Here is a 25736-nt window from a genome sequence, read left to right on the forward strand (position 1 = left end):
GGCATTTTTCAGTAGCAGTATGCACACAATGTCTCTGTCTTAAATATATTGATAATGGGTTGAGTGCAGAGGACTCTTGTATTTGTCAGTATTTTGAAAAGCTTAGTTTGTCCTGAATATAAATTTTTCTGGGTAAATTAACCCCCCCCCCCTTAAAGTGATAAAAAAAAGAGAGTGACCAAAACAGCTGGCAGTAAAAGGGTTAAACATTTTTTAATAATTTTGAAAAAGTTACGTTATAACTGTTACAAAAAACTATTTGTTGCTTTTCAACAAGCTATTATATTTACAGCTGGTTCTGATTCTTGCAACAATGTAAAAGAAGCTGGCTGATTAAAGGAGACATATTTCATAACTGTAACTTCATCCAGTCTTGCAAGCAATGATGAATAATATATGGTGCTTGTTTTGCTTTTGGCTAAAAATGTATATTACCTTTAAAAATAACTCCTTCATTGGAGCTCCCTATAGATCTGCTTTGATCCCTGACTGTGTTTCAAATGAGAGGTGGGAATGTTCTAATGGTCACTGCCAGAAGCACAGTAGGAGGGACAGCCAATAACAGCCCTACATTTTCCTGCACAACTTGGGAAAGGAGGCAGCAGGAAGTAAATAGTGAAGCTGTTTTGCAGATGGAGGGCAAGACGAGGTGAGGTGGTGCCGCGGTGATCAGTGTTGGAACCTAGCCTTGAACGCGATTACTTGTAGGCCAGCACTGATTTGAGATAATAATTCTAAGGCTGAAAACAAAATGTTTTCTTCTGCATATGTATAGTATATTGCACAACATTCCACTATATAAATTAGACACAAAACAAAGTAGCTTCAGTTTGCTCAATTCAGTTTATTTATCCTTTTGCAGAAACAGGTTGATATTTCTGTAGGTCTGGATATTTTTAAATGAATCCTCTTATTGTTCAACTTCAATGTAATCTTGTACGTATTGTATAATCTCGTTTCAGAGGATCTGCCATGGTAAAACAAAGCATGATTACTTAATTTAGAACATGCTGACAAACATCAAATATATATAATTACATGCAAACATGAAGAAAAAGAATGACTTAACACAGGGGGCTCCTGCCAGCATTTTGTTGGGGTGGAGTGAAAACACACATAAGAGAGTAACTAAAACACTAGATTTTAGCTGTGCAAATGTTGCCAGTGTAAGGGCATCTCTGCAACATATTAACTGGGAAAGGCTTCACAGGGTTAAACACAGATCAAAAGGGGATGTCTTTAAAATGCTGCTTAATAAATATACATGTCAGTATATTCCTCTTGTATTCCTCATCACAAAGCAAAACCTTTGTTGTTTGACAGAAGTGTTGATGTTGAGATTGAGTGATGGGCAAATCTGACCCATTTCACTTCACCAAACATTTGCGAAATGGTGAAAATTGGCCAAAATGCATTAAGTTTATGAGCAGCAAATTTTTGGTTGCAAGATATTTTTCACACATTGAAGTCTGTAAACTAATTCTTTATGCAAAATGCAGCAAAAAAATTCGCTCATCGCTAGAGGTTGGTAAGAAAAGATGTGCTTTTAAGGCTTTCAAGTTAGCTGGGACAGCTGAAACGTTTGTCACTCATAAGGAGGCCAATAAATCATGCAAAAAAAGCTACCAAACAAGCTAAAATGGACATGAGTGTATTGCAGCAAAGAGTAAAATGAACCCAAAATTATTTTTTAAATATGCAAATAGTAAAAAAATGAAGCAGGATGGAGTGGGACCCTTGTTGTCAGAGGAGGGTCAGTTGGTTAATGAGAAAAGAAATAAAGATTTTGAATTGTTATTTTTCATCTGTCTAAACAAATGAGGAACCAAGTAATAAGGGTTTCCTTCTAAACAGTCCCGATTCTATTAATACATCAAATGATGCATGGTTCACACAAGGGGAAATTAAAAAAAAACTAGAACATGTAAAGATAAACAAGTGTCAGGAACCAGATGGTATTTATCCCAGTGTAATAAACAAGCTTAGCATTGTGATTGCCAAACTTCTTTACTTAATTTTTCAGAATTTGATTCATTGAGGTCTGGCATGGTGCTGAGAAACTGCTTAATTGCTAATGTGGTGCCACTATTCAAAAAGGTATCCCGTTCTCAGCCTCAAAACTATAGGCCGGTTAGTCTGACATCACTGGTAGGAAAGCTTTTCAATAGAAGACTTAAGAGATAAAATACTTGACTTCATTGTAAATAATAATAATATTAGTTTGTGCCAGCATGGTTTTATGCATAACCAATCTTGTCAAACAAATGTAATTGCCTTTTATGAGGAGGTGAGCAGAAACCTTGGCTCTGCAATGGCAGTTGATGTAATCTACTTTGACTTTGCTAAAGCTTTTGTTACAGTACCACACAGAAGGTTAATGGTTAAATTAAGGACTCGAATATAGTTTTAGTACTTGGATAGAGATCTGGTTATAGGATAGATTACAAAGAGTGGTGGTAAATGGAACATTTTTTAATTGGCCAATGTTCTCAGTACCGCAGGGCTCTGTACTTGGTCCTATGCTTTTCAACTTGTTCATTAATGACCTGTAGTGGTCATTGAAAGTACTGTTTCTATTTTTGCTGATAATACAAAATTGTGCAGAACTATAGGTTCCATGCAGGATGTTGCCACTTTGCAAAGTGATTTGACTCAATTAGAAAACTGGGCAGAAAACTGGAATATGAGGTTCAGTGTTGCTAAATGCAAGGTTATGCACTATGGCAGAAATAATATAAATGCAAGGTATACAATAAATGGCAGTGTGTTGGGGGTTTCCTTAATTGAGAAGGATCTAGGGTTTTTTGTAGATAATAAGTTGTCCAATTCCAGGCCAGTCCTTAAGAAGGATATCAGTGAGCTGGAGAGAGGCAGAGATGTGTAACTAAACTGGTTAAGGGAAGATTGTCAAGGTTGGGTTGGTTTTTCTCTGGAGAAAAGATGCTTGCGAGGGGACATCTATTTTTCCATAAAATGGATCATCGGACCAGAAGCCACCCCTTAATACTAGAGGAAAATAACTTTTATTTGCAACAATGTAGGTAGTTCTTGAGGACAGTGAGGTTGTGAAATTCACTGCCAGATGATGTTTTGATTCTGTTAACAACTTTAAGAAGGGCTTGGATGATATCTTGGACAAGCATAATATCCAAGGCTATAGTGACACAAAAGTCTACAATTAAAATAGATATTGGTATATTTTGTTTCAGTAAATGTGTGTATAGGTATGTACTGGATGCTGGGTTTCATTTGGAGAGGTTGAACTTGATGGACTTTGGTCTTTTTTCAACCCAACTTTACTATGTAACTATGTAACTATGTACCATTGCATGAAAACATTGGTAGTCTCATTAGAAAATCTTCTTGCATTTAGTGGGCCACTGGATCTGGAGAGCTGACAAAAGGTTTATTAAACAACAAATTAAGAATCTATCCCTGATGTTGCAAGCTTTCTCAATATGCTTTAAACCTTTATAATACATGTATATATGATGATATATGTACTTCAGCAAAGTTTGTATCAATAATGTAAGGAGATGTGTGCACTGATCTCTACTAAAGACATTATAATTAAGTCTTAAATTCTGCTCATATAAGTAAAAAGTAATAGCAATTACTTTCAAATTCATCAGCAGAGTGACGATCTAAATCCATGTCATTGGCTTCCCGTTTTTGTAGGCGTCCCGCTAATAAAAAAAAATATAATAACAATAGTAAAATAAAAAGGAAAAACATATTACCCACAATTGTTGATGCAGAGATCTAAGAGGGAATTGGAGGAATAATCTATTTAGAGGGTTGGGGAACTGAAACTAGTGTGTTAGAGGCAATCTAAAAGTTAGAGAGCTGAATCTACAGCAAATTAAAAACAGCATGTACAGCATCCCTTTACTTGTGCATCTTTCGCACATGCATGTGGCACCGGATTGGAGGCTGGGAGGGAGCCCCTGGAGACTACCAGAAGGGCCCTTCGTTTTACAGCCCCGGTGGACCCCCAATGCTCCAGTCTGACCCTGACTGTACCTTTGCAGGGCTGCCTCCAGAAACTACAGGGCCTATAAGCTCTAATGGCCTGCAATTTTCCCAAACCCTCCTATTTCTCAGCAAACCATAGGCTCCGCTCTAGGATCAGGCCCCTGGAGCAAACTTGGGGTAAATTTACTAAGCGGCGAAAATTCACAAGTGACGGCTTCGCAGCCATCGCAACACTTCGCCAGGCAAAAATTCGCTCAGAAAACGTGTGAAGTTACGTCCAGGGCGCCGAACAATGGCGAATTTTCGCTATCGTTACTTCGGCAATCAAAGCGAAGATGCGCTAGTGTTCAATTATGCCTTGCACAACTTCGTCTTCACTCTAATTTGCATACAGCGGGAAATTATAAAGTTGAATTGACATATATGTTGCAGCAAATACATTACATTACACAAGTCCACAGAACCTTAATAAAGAAAATAGAGTTCTTATAATGCCCTACACATGAGCCCACTGTATAGTTTATGTGCTATATGTTAGAAAATGTATGGGGGAACCCAGTTACCCAAAAAAAATTTCAAGGACTTTTGCAGGCTATCACTCTGAAAAAAGGAAAAGACGCCAGCATTTTTTGGGACTTAGAAACTTTTTCTATTAAGATTGAGGAAGATTGAGGAAGATCTATGCACTCAAATGCACTTTGCCTGGTCTGAGCTGGCGAAGGCAAGTCTGACAAAAGAGGTAACATTCAGTAAAATCTGCATCTTAGCGAATTTGTGGAGTAATGTCCATTCGCCAGAGAGAAAATTCGCCTGGCGACAGAGTGTGTATGACCGATAGCATCTGTGTATTTTGCTAGCGAAGTTACGCCTGCACCCATTAGTAAATCGGCAAAGTGCCTGAAAGCGGTAATGCCGGCGAATCAATGCTAGCGTTATTCGCTTCTCTTTAGTAAATCTGCCCCTTGGTGTTCTGTACCTGTAAGACTGCTGGGTAATATAGTGCCCTGTGCCTTCCACTACAGTAAAGAAGAACTAGTTAATGTTTCAACCTGCTGAAAGGAATGGATTTTCCGGCCAATCATTAGGGGGACAGTCTGGGTTCTGTTCCCACAGCCAGGAAGAGGAGGAGTAGGAGGAACCAGCCAAAAGAAGAGAGAGGTGCTGCGATATTTAGAGACAGGAAGTTTTGTATTCAAGCCTGTTCAGTGACCAGCCAGAGAGACCCTGCTGTTAATTTGCAAGGGGAAAACACTGCAGCTGCAGTCTGCTGGGAGTTGTTTCCTGCTGTTCCCGGGAGAAGATGCAATGATAATATCATTTTGTCTGTTTATGATTGTCCAGTTATCCCTAGCCTTCAATTTATAGTTTGAATCAATTATTGTTAGCAATTATGTTCAAAATAATTTAAACACACCAACGTTTAGTGAAAGGAAGCTAAAGGTAGGGAGGGCAAAGGACTTAATTATGATGAAAGGCTTTTTAAATTGAATTTCTTTACTCTGCAACGAGACACTTTTAAATATATACAGTGAGTAATGTTTTAAATAAAAGAAAATTACAGTATAGGATATATTACCTGCAATTCTTGGGACGTTTCCAGATAAGGATTGTTGTTAGAATTTTAATCATCAATTTTCATCATACTATAAGTCCCAGTATGATTGTTTTGCCACCAATATGTGCTAGGGATTGTATAGGATATGACCGTCCTGTAATTCAGAATTTTTGGAATAACACATTTCCAGATTAGAGATCCCTTACTTATACAGGTATCTCCAAAGGGAAGGCCTTATTAAACAAAGGACATACGGTCATCAGACCAATGTTAAAATGTATAAACTATTTTGCCTATGGGGATGACACCATGTATTTAAGTAGTTAAATTTGATATAATTATGATAATAATTTGATTATATATATATATATATTGTAAAACTAGAACCCTCCTGACACCAAAGTGTAAAGGAAGGGGAGCCTTGATAAGGTTAAGGGGGACAGGTTAAAGTCAGGTGTATGATGAAGTGAAGCGGAAAGTGAGCAGCGAAGATAGGGGGCAGGGTTGAGACAAGGCATAGAAGGAGAGGGGAGGGAAAAGTTACCTGGTATATGGTAAAGTATTTAGGGAACAATTTGTGTGCTTGAGTCAGCTGAAGTCCGCCAACATAAATTAAATAATAGGTGCACGTACCATCAGTGGTCCATCCTCCAACATAAATCCAGAAAAAAGTTTGTTCGTACAGCACCAGTAGTATAAAATGCCTTCATTAGACATTCACATGGCAAACAACCTGGTCCGCGACGTTTCAGGCCGTCCAGGCCTTTTATCAAGCTCTAGAGCTTGATAAAAGGCCTGGACGGCCTGAAACGTTGCGTTTATTGAAACGTTGCAGTTGTTTGCCATGTGAATTTCTAATGAAGGCATTTTATACTACTGGTGCTGTACGAACAAACTTTTTTTCAAAATATTTAGGGATGCACCGAATACACTTTTTTGTATTCGGGCGAACTCCCGAATCCTTCGTGAAAGATTCGGCTGATTACCGAACCGAATCTGAACCCTAATTTGCATATGCAAATCACCAAAGGGGGGGGGGAAATAGTTCGCAAGGCTCAAGGATTCGGCCGAATACAAATCCTGCTGAAAATGCCCGAATCCTTGCCGAATATCGAACCGAATCCTGGATTCGGTGCATCCCTAAAAATATTTCTAGTAACCCATGCACTATGAAGTTTTTATGTGTATGACTTTAAAAGATAACCTGAAAACGAAATCCAGGGGCAAATAAAGCTTTTAGCTTGCATATCAGTTATTTTGTATGTCATATCAAGCAGTAGACACACTAGGGCTCATTTGAAAAGTGCAGGGCAAGGCACAAAGTCCAAAATTTTCCATGTTTTTTGCAATTTAGTCTAACATTTTGCAACATGGTCACAGGTCATTGTCTCGAACCCCACCATGTTATTTAGTCATGCAAGTAAGGGAACATCAATGGGCTCCAACAGGCAGAGACACAAGGTGAGCAGAGATCTGCCTTGCACACAGCAGCCCTAAGTGCTCTTGCACTTGTTTTTAAAAGGGCTAGTAACACTTTCCTTAACCACTCCTTAGAAGTTCACAAAACCTATACACCTTCAGTTTAAAGTATCATTTGTTGATGCAGGAGGTAAGACTACCACTCCCAGTTTTCCCTCATGCCCCCATGGGTCTTGATGATGTCCAGTGGTCCATAGTCCTCTTTGACCTAGTGTGCATGGGTGTTTCATTCTGTTCAATGTCAATGTCACTGCAGGGACATCACCAGAAACCTTGGGGCCCAGTACAAGTTATTTATATGCCCCCCACACATTAACACAAGTTCGTAAGACCAATATTTTTGGCCACATGCCTTGTGCTGGCTATATCCAAAGCTACTATGATACAAACTCACCAATCATTTTACTAAAAAGCAACTGTAACAAAAGAAACAACAAACCCTTCAACTACTGGGGGGGGCTGTGGGACTTTAATAATATTTACGGGAATGCCGCACTCACATCAGAGACACCCAACATGTCCTCTTTCTTCGCACTACAAGAAGAAAATGACCTGTGCTTGCGCCACTTCCGTGGTTTTGAGGTGAGAGCTGCGTCTGACATTAAGCTTGCCGTGAAATTCAAATATTTAAAGGGATTGCAGCGTATTAATTCTCTGCCCAACGCAGGTCTATTTTTATAGTTCCTGGGTGCCATTTCTAGTTTTTCTTGCCTGTTCCTGATATTACCTGTCCCTAGCACGTTAATTGAATCTAATCTATTGGATCCAGTTTCTGTACCTCAATACTCAGTACTTTGACCTGGCCTGTGTCCCTGACTACGCTCACAACTCCTGATTCTGTTATATAAAGAAAACCGAGGATCATGTGCGCCAAAGAGGAAGTGAGTGCGCTGGAACGCACCAGTTGGAACACACAAACCGGAAGTGAAGGCGGAAGTCAAACGAACGCATTGAAATGAGCTTTAAAAAGAAGGACAGTAACCAGCATGGAAACTACGCCTCTGAGGAAGCTGAAAACACACAGCGAAACGCGTAAGGCACAGTTTGGGGGACACAACAACCCAGAAGCAAGGCACCACGAGGGGGTCTGGAGTGAGCTGACAGGACCACCCCTGGGAACCCCATACAAACTTTTTATTGGACTCAATGCGCAAAACCCGTCAGGGTAAATGTGAGTGTAAATTTTTAATTGATTTTAATTAGTTTTAAATAAAAAACGGTATTACACTATCACTGGTTTTATTCCTGGCCTGGGACCTGAAAGGAGCGGCGAACCCTGAAGGAGGGACCAGAAAGGGCTTCTTGTTATATGCATAACACCACAGCAGTGGTTTGTAAGTAGGCATTTTACATAGAAGGTGGAGGTGCTCCACCTCTGGAATATATTTCACTTCACAGAAAAGGCATTATCTTTTCTTCACTTTTATCGCTAACTTACACCCCCATTAATAGTCACCTGAAGGAAAAGGGGAGAATACACCTATGTAACATCCAGTGTACGCACGGGGTGATATCTCATATTATGAACGTATTACGCTATGCTTGTTTTTAATTTCTGTTGCCACAGGCGCTGATCTCTTCTTATACATATCCCTTTTGGGAGTATATATACGCTTGATTTTGGACTTATATACAGTTGAGAGACTGTGAAGGGGTCGGCAAGAAATAATCTAAGAGACTGACATTTTTTAATTGGCTGCATCTGTAAGCTATATATTGTTTTTACTCCTGATTCTGTACTGCACTGCCCAATTGGTATTAACTTAGCCTGTCCCTCTACCACATTCCTTGTTCCCTGTCCTTCTAGTAAATGGTCTGTTCACTTGCCTGCCCAGAACTCTCCCCTTGGTCCTCTCTCTATAAGACCTGGCGACATCTGAGTAGCAAAGGACTCCTCCCAAAATGGCAGGTTATGTGCAGCAGAGTGAGCCGTGCCCAGGACCTTGGTGTTAGTTCTGGGTTTTGGTACACCCTACGTCACAACACCATGCATGACTGTGACCTTAGAGCAGTGATCCCTAACCAGCGGCTTCTGAGTAACATGTTGCTCACCAACCCCTTGGATGTTGTAGCCCCAAAGCAGGTGCTTATTCCAGGTTTGGAGGCAACTTTTGGTTGCAAAAAAACAGATGTACTGCCAAACAGAGTCTCCTGTAGGCTGCTAGTCAACATAGGGCTACTAAATAGCCAATCACAACCCTTATTTGGCATCCCCAGGGTCTTTTTTCATGCTTGTGTTACTCCCCAGCTGTTTTTACAATTGAATGTGGCTCATGGGTAAAAAGGGTTGGGGCAAATATGGGCAACAACTATCCTGAAAATGCCTTGTGTGTCAGATACAATACATTGGGACCCACCTGTGCAAATAGTGACAGAACAGGAAAGGAGGCACATTGGTTAAACTTACCTTTCATAGCATGCTGTAAAGCTTTACCTAAAGAATGACTAATTTTCTGGATGTCTCGTTTTTTAATCTCATCACTCCTTGCATCTGCAGAGCGTCTTAGATGTGCCATTGAATTTGCAGATAGCACAGCAAATAATACACAAAGAAATATCCCTTTAAACATGCTGAAGGGAGGAATAATAGTACATTTCAAGATAAGATTTAGATTTTAATCTAAAAGACGACAAGACGTTCTTTGTATACATCATTTTTGCATCACTCTCTTCATCACTTTTTACAATTCCACAGACATGTTAAGTGCTGATTATGAACTGATAAAATGCCAAATGTAATTACAAATCATATACTCATTTCAGTTGTTCCAAAGTCTGACTTTAACCCATTTAGAGGAAAGGTTTGAAAATGGAAGCTCTTAGTAGCTGGTTAAAAACATCAAGAGGAGCAACTATAGAGCAGATCAACACCTGGAATAAATACTAAAAACAGTTATATTATGTATTTATCTTTCATAAATACACTTGATATGCAAAACATTTTTCAAAGGTACAAGCAAGCTGTACCTCTAGGTAGATTGTGACATAAAATTTTATTTTAAAAGCACAGTTTGCCTCATATTTTCCAGTCTGCTTCACCAGCAGCTGACAAAATTACATGAAAGGGAAAACTTACCTTTCTGAAAGTTACTGCTTTTCAAAAACAGCTTTAGCAGGGTGGGCAGAACAGATTGTTGTATTGCCTTGTTTGTTACACTAACCCTTATATAGCAACTTCTAATTTAATTTATTTGTACAAACATAGTCAAATGAGGCATCAGACAACACATTCATAGCTTGACGCCAGGAACTCATGACCAAATAATTTCACTCCAGGCAAAAAAGAAGCTTGTCCTAGAAATTCATACTTATTAAGAATTTTGTATCAATATTACTTTTTCTTGTGTCTGTATGTATGTACTACAATTTCCTAGCTTACCTGCTATCAAAGCTGATATACAGCAAATTATAAAGCTTGCAGTGAATGTTGTAGCCGGAGCTGGCAAAATGGCCCACCCATTACTGTTCTGAAGCTCACAAGGCAAAGTTTAGATCAGGGGTCCCCATCCTTTTTTACCCGTGAGCCACATTCAAAAATAAAAAGAGTTGGGGAGCAACACAGGCATGCAAAAAGTCCCTGGGGTGCCATATAAGGACAGTGAATGGTTATTTGGTGGCCCCTATGTGGACTGGTAAACTACAGGAGGCTCTATTTGGCAGTACACCAGGTTTTTATGCAACCAAAAGTTGATTCCAAGCCTGGAATTCAAAAATAAGCACCTGCTTTGTGTCCACTAGGAGCAACATCCAAGGGGTTGGTAAGCAACATGTTGTAAACCATTGTTTTCAAAAAAAATATTCATATGCCCCCCTAGTAATTTATCACAATTCGCAGCTTTCACAGGTTATGGCCTGCTTTTTGCCCTTAAATTTGATATGTGTGCTTGGGAGTGCAGGTATTTATATTTGAGAAAGTGCTTAAGTCTGTGAAAGAGAATTTAATATATTATACCAAGTCAAGCATCCCCTTTAAAGGCATACAATGTTCCATAGTAGTGCTGTAACTACAGTGGATCAGACCCTGTAACAATGGAGGTTCTAAGTAAGAGAGAGCCTGAAATGAGATGCACCTGTGTCTACCAATGTGCAGGGGAGAAAAGTGGAGTGGGAAATTGTCTGTTGTGTCAGCACCACAACATTTTCTTTGCTGTAAAGCTTGTGCAAGTTGTGAGGGGAACTGTGCATACAAAGTCACCTTAGCCCATTTTCCATTGGGTATAATGAACCAGGAATTAATTACAATGGCTGTACAGTAGCTGCAAAGAAAAACTTTACCTCTTTTAAGCAGATTGACCCAAGTTTCTAAGTAATTTCTTTGGGTCAACCAGCTGTATAAGTTAGGATTCTCTAGTGACTAGAGAACTCTGATTGACAATTCACTTAATTGCACTGATTCTTATTCAGCATCAGTGCAGGTGTTTCTATACGAGTTCTGTGATTTGTCAGAGACTTGGACACCCCAAAAAGAGTGTCATACAGTATGTAAAATTCAATAGGGAACTTCATTATAGAGATAAATATGTTCACCTTTTTATCAACAGAATCACCTAAAACATATTTACATATCTTAATGCATGGTTTGAGAATATACTAACAACAGTGCAAACCAAAATTAGAGTTTTCACTGTTATAATTAAAAAGAGAATTATACATAGTTTAGAAGAAAGGGCGTGCATGAAACAAAGATTCTATTGATCCAGAAACCACAAACCTGGCTCAGAAATGTGCTGTAAGGCAAATTACTTTGCCATACCTTGTTAAAACCTCCTTCCCACCATGCTACAACTGTTGTACTGAAAAAAGTTTAAGATCTTGCCAATTTCATCCAAATTTCTTCAAAACATGGTGATTGGACAGTTCCTTATACAGGGAGGTGGAGGGCTAGGGAGTCCTCCAACTCCATTAGCTGATGTGGAAGGCAAGGAGCAAATAATAATGATATTTTTTTTCAACAAAACAGATAACATAGTGAAATTCTAATACACATTCCAAAAATATATGCAATTATGCTGTAATTTATAAAAAATTTTCCCTTTCTTTTAAATCATTCAGTTATGTATGCAGGGTGGAACAAGGGCCTCCCATGCCCCTGCCATCCCACCCCAGTATACGGGGGGATCTGGAATCATGGGAAAAAGAGAGGGAGATGGTTCTTACAAGGCCTCTCTTTCTCTCTCTATCTCTCTCTCTCTCTGTGAGCCCCACCATGGCGACAGGATCTACACCCCCTATGATTATGCCACTGGATGTAGGGTTACCAGATCATCTGATGATTAGAGAGGACAAATACAAATGAGTTTAGAGTGCACTGATCCATAATCATAATGTGGTATTTACCTTGACATGGCTCACCAATTTTATGATCATAACTTTGTAGCTAAAACCCGTGTTTTTCAAAGTACAACACTTGCACTACTTGAGACTAACTTACCCACATCAGTGCGTCTATGGCCATCGTTAATCTGCAGGAACAAGGGCCAAATGTCCATGCGATTGTAGCACACCCGCACATGTCTCTTTAATGGGGGTTTTATATCTTTTAAATTGGATATTGGTGTTGGCAGTCTGTCTCCTTTAAAAGTTGCAAACAGAAGAACACTGCCCAGGTCAGGAGACACTTTTCCCAAGAAATGCTACCATGCAGTGAGGTGCCAGAATATACATTTCCAAAACACAAGAAGCTGAAATCTTTGTGTTGTTGTTTAAGCTTACCGCTTTCCACAGTGGGTCCAGATGCTCATGCCCCAATCCTTCAGCATAGGGGAGTAAGTCACAGAAAATTGATTGTAGGCAGGCACCAATCCAGAACACCAGAAAGTAAAATTCAAGAGCCCAACGTTTAAATAGTACAAAAAAGTTTTTATTTTACATAAAAATGCAAAATGCCTTACTCATTTTGTGTCATGCAAGGACACTTAATCGTAGGCTAAGAGATTTAAAGGAAAAGGAGCCAATAAGAAATTGTTTAGGCAGAGTTTGTAAAGCCAATCAATGGGCTTCCATATGTCGTTGTCTCTAGTGGCTCATACATACATACATAGAATACAATGTAAAAGTACAAAGTGATGCAAAAATACAAAAATACAAAAGGTTTCATTAAATAATACACGAGATATCAAATATAATGTTTAACCCAAGTGGTTGTCTAATAAGGTATACATAAATTACTCACAATGTAAAAATGCAAGGTAAATAATGTTATGTAGTGATGGGCGAATTTATTCGCCAGGCGCGAATTCGCGGCGAATTTGTGCGTTTCGCCGCCAGCGAATAAATTCGCGAAACGACCACGAAAATTCGCGGCAAAAATTCGCCGGCGTCAAAAAATTTTTCTCGAAAAAACGGACGCCGGCGCCAAAAACGGGCGCCGGCGTCGAAAAAACGGGCGCCGGCGTCAAAAACGAGACGCACAAATTCGTCCATCACTAATGTTATGCAAATTTTCGTCATATATTTACATGTAATAAACCCATTTGCACCACATTGAATGCAACCCTTTATTTGTAACCAAGTATTCTGTTTTCTTTAAAACTAATAAAAGTGGGTGTAAGTTTGTTGCCCAAAGTTTCTGTTCTCCTAAAAACATATTTGTGTCCCTTTTTGAGACTTTTCTTTATTATGGGGCCTGTTTCTAAAATGACTAAATTCCTATTAATGATGTCTCTTATTTTGTTAAACTGTAGACTATATGTAAAAATACATGATAAGGTCTCAGAATCATCTTTTTTCTTTTAAGTATCACTATTTCTGTTATTGAAATTATTTATGGTAATAGAACTAGTATTATCGGCATTGGTTCTATACCTTTTAAATAGATCCCCTCTATTTATTTTTGCTGCTCTTTCAAAAGATTTATCTAAAATACCTGGATTATAACCCCTTTATGACAGTTTTTTATAAAGATCCCTAGATTTAAGAATGAACTCCTCATCTTTTGTGCAGATGCGATGTATTCACAAGAATTGACCATATGGTATATTATTAGTCAAATGTTTTGGGTGACATGATTTAGCATTAAGGTCTGTGTTTACTGAACATTGTTTCCTATAAATTGTAGTAATAACAGAATTGTTTTCAATATAGAGGGTGATGGCTAAAAAGTTAATAGAAAGTGCATTCATTTGATTGGTGAATGTTAAGTTCAGATCATTTGATTTAAATAAGAAAGAAAATCCATAAGTAGTTCTTGTCTGCCTGACCAAATAATTAGAATATCATCAATGAAACAACCATAGTATCGTATATATTCGAAATAGGAATTACCATCTTGAAAAATATTAAGTTCCTTCCACCACCCTAAAAAATGGTTAGTGTAGGATGGTGTGAATTTTGCGCCCATAGACGTTCTGTAGCATTGTAAGTAATATTTGTCATTAAAAAGAAAAAAAATGTGTGTAAGCAAAAAGTGAATGGCTTGTATGATAAAATAAATTAGATTATGTGATTGGTGTTATAGGTGCTAAAATGTATGAGATGATATTCAATGGCATGTAAATCCAGGTTATATGGAATGCATGAATATAAAGAGCCTACATCAACAGATGCCCATTTAAAAGTGGTATTCCAATGAAATGTGCTTAAAGCATGTATAACATGGGCACTATCTTTTAAATAGCTGGGTAGTCTAAATACTAAACATTGCAAGAAATGTTCTATAAATTCACATAAATTTGCTCCCAGTGAACTAATACCAGCAATAATTGGGCAACCTCTAAGTGCTTTATGTATTTTTGGAAAATAATGACAAATTGCTGTTATGGGATTCTCTACTTTAAAGAAGGTGGATGTAGTTTCATCTATGACATTATGCTGCAGTGCATCTGATATTAGATTTTCTAATTGTAATTTAATTTTTTTCCATTGGATTTCTATTTAACTGTTTATATGAAGAAGAGTCTGATAATTAAATGATTAGTTAACACTTGTTTTTCTCTAAATGTGAGGTTATCTTTATGGGATAAATGATTATTAATAATGTTAAGTTCATAAATTTGTGAGTTCAATTTCTATATTCTTCTAAAACATGTTTATTATATCATCCCTTAGGTAAACAGGATAAAAATTAGATTTAGGTTTGAATTTATTGTTTGTAAATTCAAATCCTACCTTTCCTATATCAGGATTGGGTTCTCGCTGTAGATTTTTTAAATGAACAATTGTTTTTAATTCCTTAAAGCTAGAGAGACTAGAATGTTTAAACTCAAAACTCAAAAACTCAAAACTAGGTTCAGTTTTCTGTTTTATAGGTTCCCCCATATCATCATTGTTTTTTAAACAAACTTTTTCGAACAAATCTATTAATATCAATAACTGTATCAAACAAGTCAAAGATTTTTGTAGGACAATTAGTAAGACCTTTTTCCAAAATGTTTAACTCTTCTTTAGTTAAAGTTCTGTTAGAAAGATTTAGAACCTTGTCTTCCTCCCTATCAGATATTTTGATGTTCTCATTCTTTCGTATTCCTCTCCTGAGTCGCTTGAACGGAAACTTCTTCTGTATGAGCCACTAGAGGCAATCACATATGGAAGCCCATTATTTGGCTTTACAAACTCTGCCTAAACAAATTCTTATTGGCTCCTTTTCCTTTAAATATCTTGTATTTGTCTAAAGAAAGTTAGTCTATGATTAAGTGCCCTTGGGTGACACGAAACACATAAGGCTTTTTGCATTTTTATACATATGGCAGATTCATAAATATGTACATTTAAAACTCTGATTTGTAAAGACAGCAACTGCCTTTTCTTCATCTGTACAGCAATGGGAGAATTTTATATATTTTACATCTTCATGAGGAATATTCATATTCATAAGCTCTGTGACAGCCAAAATCCATCCAACCAAAGTAATCTCATTTTTCAGTAATTTTCATAAATTTTAGGGCACTTAACTGTCCCCCCCATAACATGTTCTACAATTACATGGATGTATAAACGCACTTATAGTGATAAAACCTTTAGCATATCCATACGGCAATGTAACAGTAAAACTACATTATATAACTATTTCTAGAAGCTTGCATCTGTGTGCCTTTAAAGGAATATATTAACGCTAAGATCAACCTAAAACTTTATTTAGTGAGCAAAATAAAAAAAAGATTCAGTTCTGCCATTTAGTTCTATATAGACGATATATCTATGATAACTGTTATGTATGAAACAGACATATCTGATTGAATAATAATGGAAAAAAATGCCTGTATGTATGGTTAAATAGCCTAATCCTACATACAGAGGTTTCAATAAAAGTTATTTTAACCTGGAAGATAATAAATAGAATAGAAAAGAAAGGTCCGTGGGCATTTTCATATGCCTATGGTTTGTTGCCTTTTTGCAATTAAAATGTGTTATCAATAGACATATACCATTTTTGAAAACTCTGATTTGTAAAGACAGCAACTGACGTTTCTTCATCTGTACAGCAATGGTAGAATTTTATATATTTTACATCTTCATGAGGAATATTCGTAAACTCTGCCAAAATCCATCCAACCATACTAATCTCATTATTCAGTGAGGTTGATAAAAAATAGGTCAGTTTGGCAGGACAACCGATCTCCCAGAAGGTCCTGCTAAATAGGGAATATAAAACAACTCATCTGATAAATGATGAAAAAATAGTTGAGTCAACAAAAGAAAGAATACAATTTTCATAAATTTTAGGGCCTAACTGTTCCCCCAAAACATGTTATACATTTACATGGATGTGGAACACACACTTATTATGATAAAACATTTAGGATATTCATAGGGGAATATAGCAGTTAAACTACATTATATAACTATTTCTAGAAGCTTGCATCTGTGTGCCTTTAAGTGAATAGATTAAAGGCTAAGATCAACCTAAAACTTTATTTAGTGAGCAAAATAAAGAAAGATTCAGTTCTGCCATATAGTTTTATATAGATGATATATATGTCTGTGATAACTGTTATGTATGAAACAGACATATCTGATTGAATAACAATGAACAAAAAAGTATTATTGAGTTTGAATTGTTAATATTATGGCACTGAGTGAAAGCAATCAAAACAATGTGTAAATAAGGCTGACAACTAGTGGTAGAAAAACCACTACAACTTTGCTATCACATGTCTGTATGTATGGTTAAATAGCCCAATCCTACATACAGAGGTTTGGGAAATGGTAATGGTGTTGGATAGGGTGAAGATTTTGTATTAGTAATGAAACTTTCAAAACCTTTTCAAAGTAAAATACAATGCACTTTTATTTTGCAGAAGCATATCCACCAATTTAGAAATGATTGAGGCATCTCTTTCTGAAATCCACATACAGTAATAACAGTAGAAACTACATCCAGGGTCATATTAAGTCTCTGTTTTTTAAAAGGGAATGCATTTCTTATGTAGCTACTCACTATTGCAGCTGGGAACACATGTAACACAATATTTCTCTCAGTGTCTATCAATGACATGGGTATTTACATCAATATGGATAATTCTAAGGATAAAATCAAAATGTCCTCTTTTGCATATGCATAGCATTCCACTATATAACTTAGACGCAAATGAATTAAAATAGTTTCAATATGCTCAGTTCAGTTTCTTTATCTTTTTGCAGAAACAGGTTGGTATTATTGCAGGTTTGTAAATGAAAAAATGTTGTACACTTTCTTGCTTACACTTTATTTTAAAACCATCATGGTAAGGAGGGAAATGGTAATGCAGGAGAGGGGGCACTGAGTGAAGCTCTTGCCTAGGGTGCCGGACTACCTTGTGCCTGCCCTGGCAAGGATGCCACTCATATGTGAAAAAAGTTAAGTCATATTAAGACATACCCATAAATCCATATGCTTCCTCCTCCCCTGTGTATAATACAGTACCCCAGCAAATGATTAAACACCTTAGGGGCCACTAACAATAATTTTCAATTGCTAACAAACCCCCAGAACAAATACCAAAGTATGACACACACAGGGAGCATAGGGAAGGCAGAACAGAGCAGGAGACAGGAATCAGGACCAGTCTAATATGTACTACATACAGTGACACAGTGCTGGTGCCCCATTAGCATTTTGAATAAAGTGTGAACAGGTGAACAATGTGGCCAGTTTCAGTCTGGTTCTCAGGTAGAACAGTACAGGGCTTTAGGGGAGTGAACAATAGAGGTGTCACAAGTGTGAACAATACAGGGGGATTACAGTGTGAATTTGAGGTTTAAACAATGCAAGGGCCAGTAAACCTCTCTAGTGATACCTTTTAAATGTTACATATGGTAAACAGACACAGCAGGCAGACTTTGATGTGGAGGGTCATATAAGGGGGGACAGCCCTGTTGTAGAGGATGATTTTCTGAGAAAATTTGCAATTTGCAAATTTGGTTTTAATATTTTATTATTTGTGGTTTTTGAGTTATTTAGCTTTTTATTCAACTGCTCTCTAGTTTGCAGTTTCATCAATCTGGTTGCTAGGGTCCAAATTACCCTAGCAACAATGCATTGATTTGAATAGGAGATTGTCATATGAATAAGAGAGGGCCTGAATAGAAAGATGACTAATAAAAAGTACCAATAAAATAAATATAAATCTGTAGCCTCACAAAGCAAATTTAATTAAACTATAAAAAATAAATAATGAAGTACTAAGTATATTCAGTAGATTCCTAATGACGTATTGCATAGAAGTGAAAACTACTTCCAAATCCATGATATATCTGTTTACACAAAGGTGTAAAAGTGCATTTCTCCTGTTGCTACTCACTATTGTAGCAATTCTCACTAATCCAGAGAATTCGATTTTGTTATAGTGTCCCTAAGAGCAGACACAGCAAAAGCTACAAATCACGGACAAGGTATATACATCAACTTGTTATATGATTTCAGGATTGGACTGGGCAGGCGGGACATGGGGAAAAAACCCAGTGGGCCTGAGCTCTTGTGGGCCAAGTCTCGATATTGGCGCTGCCCTTGCAACCTCCCTACCGGCCCCCGGTTGCAGCCACAAACAGAAAAAAGGTACGCGTGGGGATGGAGGGCGGTTGCAGCTGCGGAGAGGGGAAGGGCCTAGCCAAGACGTCTTTGCCACCGGCGCGGGTGCCCGGGGGGGCATTGTGGGGGCCCCCTGCCCCAGCGGTGTGCAAGTGTATCAGTTGAGGAACTATTTTAAAAGTGCCAACAACACTAATATAACATAATATTTATGCTTGGCAAAACACTATTAGCAAACCAATAAAACAATTAACTTTCTCACCTAATAATTAAATTGGGGATTCAGTAGGGTTCATACCTTTTGCTTAACTGAAAAGGGTCAGGGGGCAGTGCTGATGATGTCGGGGGTGGACGGATGATGTCATGGGGTGAATCGATGATGTCAGGGCGAGGGATGATAACATTGGAACAGGCCGATTAGCAATTGGCTGATCACAAATGTCATTATGTTCAGTTTCAGGCAGGCACTTCCCACCTAACACTTCCCTTAACTCATTTCTTACACACATTTGCCTAGTGTTTATCCCACAGTGACTATTAACTCTTTCCTTGCCTTCTGTGAATCTGTCACTGCTATGAGTTGTGGGGTATTTATGTATGAAAAGTTACTGTGCCACCCTCTACAGTATAAGTTCTGGGGATATTTATACATGCAATTGCTACTGTGCCATTCTGCTGTGACTTCTGGGGTATTTATACATGAATTCCCCCATGTGCCATTTTGCGATGACTTCTGGGGGTATTTATGTATGAAATAGTCACTGTGCCACATCCTCTATGAGTTATTGGGGTATTTATACACAGGGGTGCTTCGCCAATGAGGCAAGTTGAGGCTGTCGCCTCAGGCAGCAGCGCCCCACTAGGTACCAGGGGCACTGTGCCAACCTCTATACTTTCTGGGGGTATTTATACATGAAATTGCCACTGTGCCATCTTGCTATGACTTCTGGGAGTATGTATATAGGAAATTGCCACTCTGCCATCTTGCTATAACTTCTGGGAGTATTTATACATGAAATTGCCACTGTGCCATCTTGCTATGACTTCTGGGGGTATAAATACATGATATTGCCATTATTTTGCTATGACTTCTGGGGGTATTTATGCATGGAATTGCTACTGTGTCACCCTTCTATGAGTTTTGGGGTATTTGTGCATGATATTAACAATGTGTCATTCTGCTATGAGTTCTGGGGGTATACAGAAAATTCAGGGTTAAAGATCTTAGTACAAGTTGATCCAGAGACTGGTCCAATTGCATCTTGGAGTCAGGAGGGAATTTTCTTGAGGTAAATTGGAGAGGCTTAATATGGGGTTTTTCTCCTTTCTCTGGATCAACTATAAGTTAGGCAGCTTTCACATTGACCAAAGGTTTGTCTTTTTAAACTTAAATTACTGCTGCCACTGCTATGGTTTGGTTTTCCTGAAAATTTGGTAAAAACACATGGTAAAGTGGGTTGAGTCTGAAAGGCGTGGCCAAAAAGTGGGCATGGTCAAAAATGTGCACTACACATGCTGTAAACCATCCTCTTTCTTGCCCCCCAACTAAAAATATCTTCTGCTGCCTATGTGCTGTAGTGCTTTCAGTTTGAAATTGTGTGATTAATGTGTATTGGAAAGTTGCTTAGAATTTGCTTTCATTGTGTAATTTTATATTTGGGGTTACCCTATAAACTTTTATCTTGCAAGAAATTAAGATCAGTTGAAGAAATAATCTGTAAATGCAAGTAAATACACAAATGAATAGTTCTGTCCTCCAATCCAAACATGGACATATTATATTAACATAATGGAAGTCTGTGAGACTATGGACCTCCAGTTAGACATCTGTGCTGTACAGCGCAACGCAATATGTTGGCGCTATATAAATACATGTTAATTATAATAATAATAATATACGAGTAATGTGAGAAGAAAAATTCCAAGGCTGAAAAAAATGTCTTATTCTGCATATGTATAGTATATTATACAACATTCCACTTTATAAATTAGACACAAAACAAAATAGCTTCAGTTTGCTCAATTCAGTTTATTTATCCTTTAGCAGAAACAGGTCTTTTTTTAATTCTGAATATTTTCAGCCAAATTTTCAGATGTCTCAAAAGGACCTGTAATGAGGAAACAAAACTTTGTTACTAAACTAGAACATGCTGACACATAGGAAGTGGTATATGCAAACATACAGAAGGAGAAGGAAGGGTATAAATATGTAACACTTCAGCAACAAAGACACATTAAAAGAGTTTATTTAAACTCACAGTGCTGCTCTGCTGTTCCCAGACTATCCATTCAAATTAGATCGCCCCTGTAACATAAAGAGTTAGATGAAATCAATGCAATTCCTTGGCCTTGGGCAAGACAGAAAAGGAGATCACCATTTTAGGAGAACAGTATAAGGTATTTGTATAATGTGTGAGGGTTGCAGGGAGGATGTACAGGGGGTACAGCCATGATTTAGCTATGGTTACTTTGGCCACAGAGAATGTATAGGCTATTCCTCTTCATGTACATAGAAGTTACTGTCTGTATCAGGGCACAAAGTCTTGAACCAATATCAAATTGCTGTAATACATTACCAACATATATTAAGGACCTTGTGCTTCTACCTGCAATCCCTAAACCAAAATGTACTGTGTTTATTGCTTGTGGTACAATAATCTTGGCCCAGTATTTAGTATTTATCACATATAAATATTGTGTGGATTTATGGAGAAATCTATTAATAGTTGTCCTGAACCATTGGGACCAAGGGCACATCAGACTGACTCTATTTTGGAGTCCTCATTCTATGATTTCACTTTAGAGCTAGACCCATTCGGGAGCCAATATATTTTGAAATTTCTACCGTAAAGGTTTCAGGATCCATCCAGACTCATTGCAAAGGAGGCAGAACAAACATAACTACAGGTGCAAGTGGACTCTCTAATGATAATCTTCCCTGTCTGCAATATTTGGTCATTATTGTCATTATAGCGAGGCTACAGATTTTGCAGATACAGTAATCAAACATCAGCAGAAAGAATATCCCATAAAAAAAGTAAAAACTAGCAGCCTCATTGGAGAACAATCTTACATTAAGGTCCTGATATTGCAGGTCAGGAGTTCACACTATTCTTTAACCCTATATAATGTGTTGTTGTATGTTGAACTCTAGTGTTCAACAACATTTGCCAAATAAACTTTTGTTGTCAATGTTGATGAAAGGAGATATAGCCACTGTTCTCTATCTACTGAAAATATAGCAGAACCAACGTTTTATCTTTTTCAGGGGACCAGAAAATAAATGGTGTAAAATCATGGAAAATGGAAAATCATGGAAATACATTATAAAATATATATTAGTGGGACTTCAAAAACAGTGTAAATTAAGGGAAAACTTTATGGTATGTAAAATTGATATTTTGTTGTATTATCATCAAAGACATGGTAACTAATTAACGTAGCCTTAAATTTTATTTTTCTAAATTTTTTGCTCACATAAGGAAAAAAAGTAAAAGTAATTACTCTTCAATTCATCAGCAAAGGCTTCCCGTTCTTGTCTTGATGATAGCAAACCTGGAATGACTAAATAAAGAATTATAACAGTAATAATATGAAAAGACTTGTATCAAAAAAAATATCAGCTAAATTGATGATGTAGAGATATAAAAGAGGAAGAGGAGGAATAATCAATTTGGGGGTTGAAGAAACTATAATAAATATGAATCATTTTTCATGACAAACAGGAAACACAGTTATTGCAAGTAAAAGATGTCACCTTTGTTATAATGTCAGCCTCTTAGTTATGCCAGGTTTGTGCTGTGTTATACAAGAAGTTACTGTTGCCATACTGACATAAGCTTAGCTTTAAACATGGCACAAAATTGAATTTGTGCAGGGCTGCCTCATGAAACAATGGGGCCCATAAACTCTATTGAACTGAAATCTTCCCAACCCCTCCCTATTACTCAGTAAACCACATGCTCCCCTCTAGTATCAGGCCCCTGAAGGCAATACATTCAGAAAAAGGCCTGTTTGTCTTACAGATTGATTGAAATCATTTTAATAGAGACCACAGAAATGATAGACTACCTTAATTAAAGGTACTGTAGATACAGGTAAAATGACAAGAAATGATGTTGTAAATTAAATAGGAAATACCCAGCAAGGGCTACTCTGTCTAATGACCGATATATATTAATTGACCACAGGCAGGAGCAGATGCAATGATAACAATTTTTTGACCCTACATAATCTTCTAGCTAGCCATAACTTGTTCGGTATTTTGTACAAAAATGATTGTAGTAAACGTTTTCATGTTTAGAGAAGGAAACCTAAAGGAAGTAAAGGCAAAAACTCTATAAATAGAAAAGATTTGACATGAATGTAAAGTTAGTTTTGGAATCTTCCAAGGAAGTTATAAAGGCCATGCTTTGCAAGAGATGGACAAGAAAAGTAATTGATTACCAGTAAACAAAACCTTTTTTTTTTAGGTGATTTTTCTCTCTGGCGAACGGTTGTTACTACACAAATTCACTAAGATGCGAATTTTATAGAACGTTACCTCTTTTGCCAGACTTTACTTTGCCACTTCAGACCAGGCAAACTGATGAAGTTACATCTTCCTCAATCTTATGTCAGTTACATCATATCCTGTATGCCGGAAGTCATTAACGTTGTAAAAAAACACTGGCAACTTTTATTATTTTAAAGGTGGAATTGCCTTCAAAATTCTGAAGTATTAAAGATTTTTGTGTTAACATATGTTTTTGCAGACATTTGAGGGGCATGCCACATTTGTTTTAGGGTGGGCTCATGTGGATGGCATTTGAGGATATCTTCTGTCTTTATTATGGTTCCTTGGACTTTTGTAATAAAAAGTGGCCACATCAAGCATTTGCACCAACATCACTAATAAAGACATCCATACCCACCCTATTCAAATTGACCTAACCATAAGAGTACTAACGAACTTTCGCTAGGCAAAAACTAATGCTAGTAAAACTTCATTATGAAATGCTTTCACTGCCGAAGTAATGATATCTAAAACTCGGCAGCGTTCGACTACTGAGACGCAACTTTGCTTATAAGTGAATTGTGTAGTGGTAAATAATTTGCGCCTGGTGAAGTGGTGCAAAGTGTGATGAAGCGGTTGCTGGTTAAAATTCACCCTTTAGTGAATTTGCTCCAATGTGTTTTTAACTGTTGACGATATCCAAGGTAACTAGTGGGAAATCTGCTTGTCTTATTGGGCTACAGAACAAATTCATTGTTTCCATTTGTGAGAAACTTGCCTAATGTTTCTTTAAAGAAAATTTTGCACTCCCCAGACATGAAAGGGTAAAGGACAGGGAGTCTTGGCCAGGTTAGATTGACAGAGTTAATGCTAGGAAGTGCCAGGACTAGTGTTGGTAGAAGAGACACATGCCTAGGGCACAGCTGTGTAGGGGGTGCTAGGCAAGCACCTCTTCTGTCATCTACCCCTAGTCAGGGTCCCTGTTCCTTTAACTCCAACACATCATTACCTTTCCCCTTACACGTGAGGAGGCCAGCCCCGTTGCTTAGGATATCTCCCCGACTTGACCTGTTTCACAATCTAGGCATATAAGGAAGGGGAATATTAGGGAGATGAGAAGTATAAGAAGAGGCTACAGGGAGTTGCACATCCGATTTGGTGTTGTAATGCAGTGAGAAACTTTAATTGAGTGACATTGCAATTTTTAATATGTACTATCCATTACTGTTTCACGGTTATAAGCAGATATGTCTCACACTTGGGCAGAATATTATCAATTGTAAAATTGTTAATTTCAGCTACATTTTTATTCATGCTGCAGGGCATATATATTAAGATAGAAACACAAAGAATTATGGTTCCTTTACTTTCAATTTATTAAAGATGAAGTATCTCTTGAAATGAGACTTAAATTGCAATGGTCAACTCAATGGCTGTTACATTACTTAAAGATAAATTACATTTGGACACACGTGTATAATAGTGGACACTGACAGAATATGCAGAACAGGCATGTTGATTAAACTTACTTTTTGCAGCAGTCTTAAAAAGTGTACCCAGAAAACTTCCAAATCCTCTGACATCTCGTTTGTTTACATCATCTTCATCTGCAAAGCCTTCTGGCTGTGCCATTGAGTTTGCAATGAGCACAGCAAAAAATACGCAAAGAAATATTCCCTTGAACATGCTGAAAGGAAGAGTAAAAAGTACAAGTCAAGCACAAATCTGTATCTTAAATAATGTTGCTATGGGCTTACAATTTTAATCCGAAAGAGTTATTTTTGATTATTGAACACAAATGTATCACTTTAATGGACAATATTATAAATGTATTATTTTTATGGACACGGTTACAAAATTTTATGGACTCTGTTACAAGTACTTAGACACTCTTATCAGAGGTTATCGAACCTCTCTAACTAAGGACTCTCATGTCTTGGTTGGACATTTTTCCTATGGATTCATGCTCTAGTCTAACAAACAGATTTTAGATACACCTTTACGTTCATTCGTTAACTAAGCACTGGTGGGGGGGGAGGAAGGCCGGTGTTTATTAAGGCTTCACGTTCTATTTTGTGTTACACTTGAGAAAGGGCACACAAGGTCTGAAAAATATTGTCTAAAATAGTCTACAATACAGCATAATCACAGCAGACTGCTTTATGAGTGTTCTCCTCCAACTCATGCTCTAACAGAGACCCATCAGGATAGCGCTATACTTGTCTGAGGACTATTCTAATGTTAAATGCAGATTTAAAATTGACAAATGCAATTACTAAATCCTCTAC

At 37.5% G+C, this 25736-nt stretch overlaps 1 protein-coding gene and 1 long non-coding RNA gene across 2 annotated transcripts; both read right to left on the reverse strand.

Moving 5' to 3' along the window:
• Positions 1-824: 824 nt before the first annotated feature.
• On the reverse strand, positions 825-10159 carry LOC121395045 (preprocaerulein type I'-like). The gene is made up of 4 exons (XM_041567556.1): positions 10086-10159; positions 9417-9580; positions 3618-3686; positions 825-967 (listed from the first exon to the last, which is right to left on the reverse strand). The coding sequence occupies exons 2-4, from the start codon at positions 9577-9579 to the stop codon at positions 924-926; spliced, it is 276 nt and encodes a 91-aa protein (XP_041423490.1). The 5' UTR covers position 9580; positions 10086-10159; the 3' UTR covers positions 825-923.
• A 10811-nt stretch (positions 10160-20970) lies between these two features.
• On the reverse strand, positions 20971-25366 carry LOC121395235. The gene is made up of 4 exons (XR_005962355.1): positions 24978-25366; positions 22458-22517; positions 21212-21258; positions 20971-21061 (listed from the first exon to the last, which is right to left on the reverse strand). It is a non-coding gene; the product is annotated as an uncharacterized LOC121395235 (long non-coding RNA).
• Positions 25367-25736: the final 370 nt, after the last annotated feature.

The sequence above is a fragment of the Xenopus laevis genome, chromosome 6S (assembly GCF_017654675.1).
Source record: "Xenopus laevis strain J_2021 chromosome 6S, Xenopus_laevis_v10.1, whole genome shotgun sequence".
Taxonomy (NCBI): domain Eukaryota; kingdom Metazoa; phylum Chordata; class Amphibia; order Anura; family Pipidae; genus Xenopus; species Xenopus laevis.